Source organism: Setaria viridis, chromosome 6 (genome assembly GCF_005286985.2).
Source record: "Setaria viridis chromosome 6, Setaria_viridis_v4.0, whole genome shotgun sequence".
Taxonomy (NCBI): domain Eukaryota; kingdom Viridiplantae; phylum Streptophyta; class Magnoliopsida; order Poales; family Poaceae; genus Setaria; species Setaria viridis.
This window is the reverse complement of record NC_048268.2, coordinates 11,106,710-11,109,366: the sequence shown is the minus strand read 5'-3', so window position 1 is coordinate 11,109,366 and position 2,657 is coordinate 11,106,710. Positions and strand designations below refer to the sequence as shown.

Here is a 2,657-nt window from a genome sequence, read left to right as displayed (position 1 = left end):
GTGATATCACTCACGTCTTTGGCGCTGAGTAACGACAGCTTGGCCGGCTATGTTCGTAGACGGAGGACTACGTGGATGTCGCATCTCTTAGTTGGTAAATTAGTTGGTAAATGGTTCTGTCAAGTACTCCCTGAGTCCTAAATTATTATTGACTTTGAACTTTTAACTTTTCTACATACATAAATTTGCTATGGATATATATATAGATACGTAGCAATTAAAAACAAAACGAATAGTTAGTACCTGTGGTAGTTTTGCATTGTGCATACTCCAAAGAGCAAGAAGAGAGCATGGCATGCTCGCAGACAAACACATAGTAATATGATTATATTCTTCTTATCTAATTTATTTTTTTTTGCGGGTATCTAATTTATTGATTCTCTCATACTTTCAATTAATAAAGATACATGGAGACGATAATTGACGACAGTCACAAGGACCGATATAAATTTCTTGAGACGGATCATCTAAAGCACTGCACTTTCCAACGGAGAGCCCACCACGCCATCCACTCAAATTGGGCTCCATAGTGTTGCAGTAGGAAGAGGAGGGATGCTCTGCTCATTCCTGAAGAAATCTTCAGGATCCACCATGGCCTTCACAGCCGCCAACCTCTCAAAGTTACCTTTGAAATACTTCTCCCCCCAAGCTCTAGCATTGGCATAGCTAGTCACGTTGCCCTCCAGCTTATTGGTCCCCAGATCCAGGTCCCTGTAGTTCACATACACAGCCCTTGGGTTCTTGGACACATAAGGCTCAAGCTCCTTGTACAGATCTCTGACCCATTTCATGCGCTTCTTCAGCGTTGCTGACCCATTCTCGAACCATTCCGAGTAGTACTGAAGTTGGTAGAGGTTCCCCTTACGGTGCGGGAACGGGGTCACCGACGACGAGATGCTGCCCATGAAGCCGCCGTAGGGTTCCAGCATGAGCGAAGCTGCCTCCGGCCTCTCAAGCCGCGCCCATGTGCTCTCCCACACTTGCCTTGGCATAGGTACCTGCACGTGGTCGGACTTGGCCTTGACGTAGCTCTGCCGCTTGTTGCCCCTCTGAAGGAGCACCTCGAGTGGCATGGCCGTCGAGTCGAACGCGAAGAAGACGGTAGACTGGACCCAGCTTACCTCCTCGCAGTCCTGCTGTGTCATCCCAAGATCTGGGAAGCGTGTCCGAATTAGGCGGTGGAGGCGTCCGCAGCTGCCAAGGAACAACGCAACGAAATACGCTTGCTGCTTATCCACGACAACGCGGAGGTACAGATCCCAGGGCAGGACTGGCGAGATTTCTTGCCATCTTGTTATGAGATCAATGGCGGATTGGTTTCTGGACCGACGGATGCTGAACAGCGTGACCGTCTCCGGCACGCGGACGAGGTGCAGCTTCCAAGCCAGCACGACGCCGAAGCTCTCGCCGCCGCCGCCCCTTATGGCCCAGAAGTAGTCCTCCCCCATGGTGCTTCTGTTCTGGAGCCTGCCGTCGGCGTCCACGACGACGGCGTCAACGACGTTGTCGGCGGAGAGGCCGTACTTGCGCGCCAGCGCGCCGAACCCGCCGCCGCTGAGATGGCCCCCGAGGCAGACTGTCGGGCAGGAGCCGGCTGGGAACGCCAGTGTCCTGTTCGCAGCGCCGATGGCGAAGTACAGCTCGCCTAGGGTGGCGCCGGACCCGGCCCAGGCCTCGGCTCTTGGTGCGTCGACGCGGATAGAGCGGAACGCGGCGAGGTCGAGCACGGCGAAGCGCTCGTGGTGGTCGAGGGATGTGTACGAGATGCCCTCGTAGTCGTGGCCGCCGCTGCGCGTACGGACGCGGACGCCGTGGCGGCGGCCACAACGCACCGTGGCCTGCACGTGCTTGGGCTCGGCGGCCGCCACGATCGCAAGCGGCCTCGGGGTGTCCGGCGCGACGAAGCGGAGGTTCCGGATGGAGGAGAACAGGTGCTCGGCGTAAGACGATGACGCCGGGGTGTGGACGAGACGATGCGGAATGTCCACCGCGAGGCAGCTGAGGAACACATCGGGGGCCGCGCTGGAAGCTGACAAAGGCAGGGTGTTGCAAGAGAGGATGACCACCAGGAGAAAGATTATTGGTGTTCTGGACATGATTGATGCAGAAAGTGGCGAAGTCGGAAGTGCCATATAAATAGAACATATATAGGCCAGGGTACATGGGCTAAAGAGCCGGGTGAAATATTGAGATATGTATGGCAAGCGGCGTACATATTTTGTAAATTTGTAGTATATTTAAATTTCAAACGCAAACAGTTTGGTATAAAAAAGCTGAATATACTTTTCAATAAGAAAGTATAGTAATAGTAGAAAACTCAACAAAAAGAAAAAAAAAGTATTGAGACCTTAGACCAATAATGGGGAACTCTTAGAGCCGCTTAGAGCATCTCCACGAGAGGTCCATAAAACAAGTCCCAAAATACCTGTATTGGGAGCCATTCCAAATCTGTTGAACCCAAAATTAACCATGTTCTCCAAGAGTTTGCCTAAAAGTTGGATCCCAAAATATTTAAATTGGGCCACGTCATTTAGATGGGCCATCCACCCTGTGCTCTCGACGGCGAGGGCGGCGGTGCGTGACACGCGGTCTGGGTGTTCGACGTCAAGACCAAGAACTAGACCGTGGTGCGTCCGCCGCCGGAATTCGCTGGCTTC

General features: G+C 52.9%; 1 protein-coding gene across 1 annotated transcript; it reads right to left on the bottom strand.

The window, feature by feature from the left end:
* Positions 1–322: 322 nt before the first annotated feature.
* Positions 323–2,134, bottom strand: LOC117861745 (berberine bridge enzyme-like Cyn d 4). The gene has a single exon (XM_034745290.2). The coding sequence runs from the start codon at positions 2,130–2,132 to the stop codon at positions 513–515; it is 1,620 nt and encodes a 539-aa protein (XP_034601181.2). The 5' UTR covers positions 2,133–2,134; the 3' UTR covers positions 323–512.
* Positions 2,135–2,657: the final 523 nt, after the last annotated feature.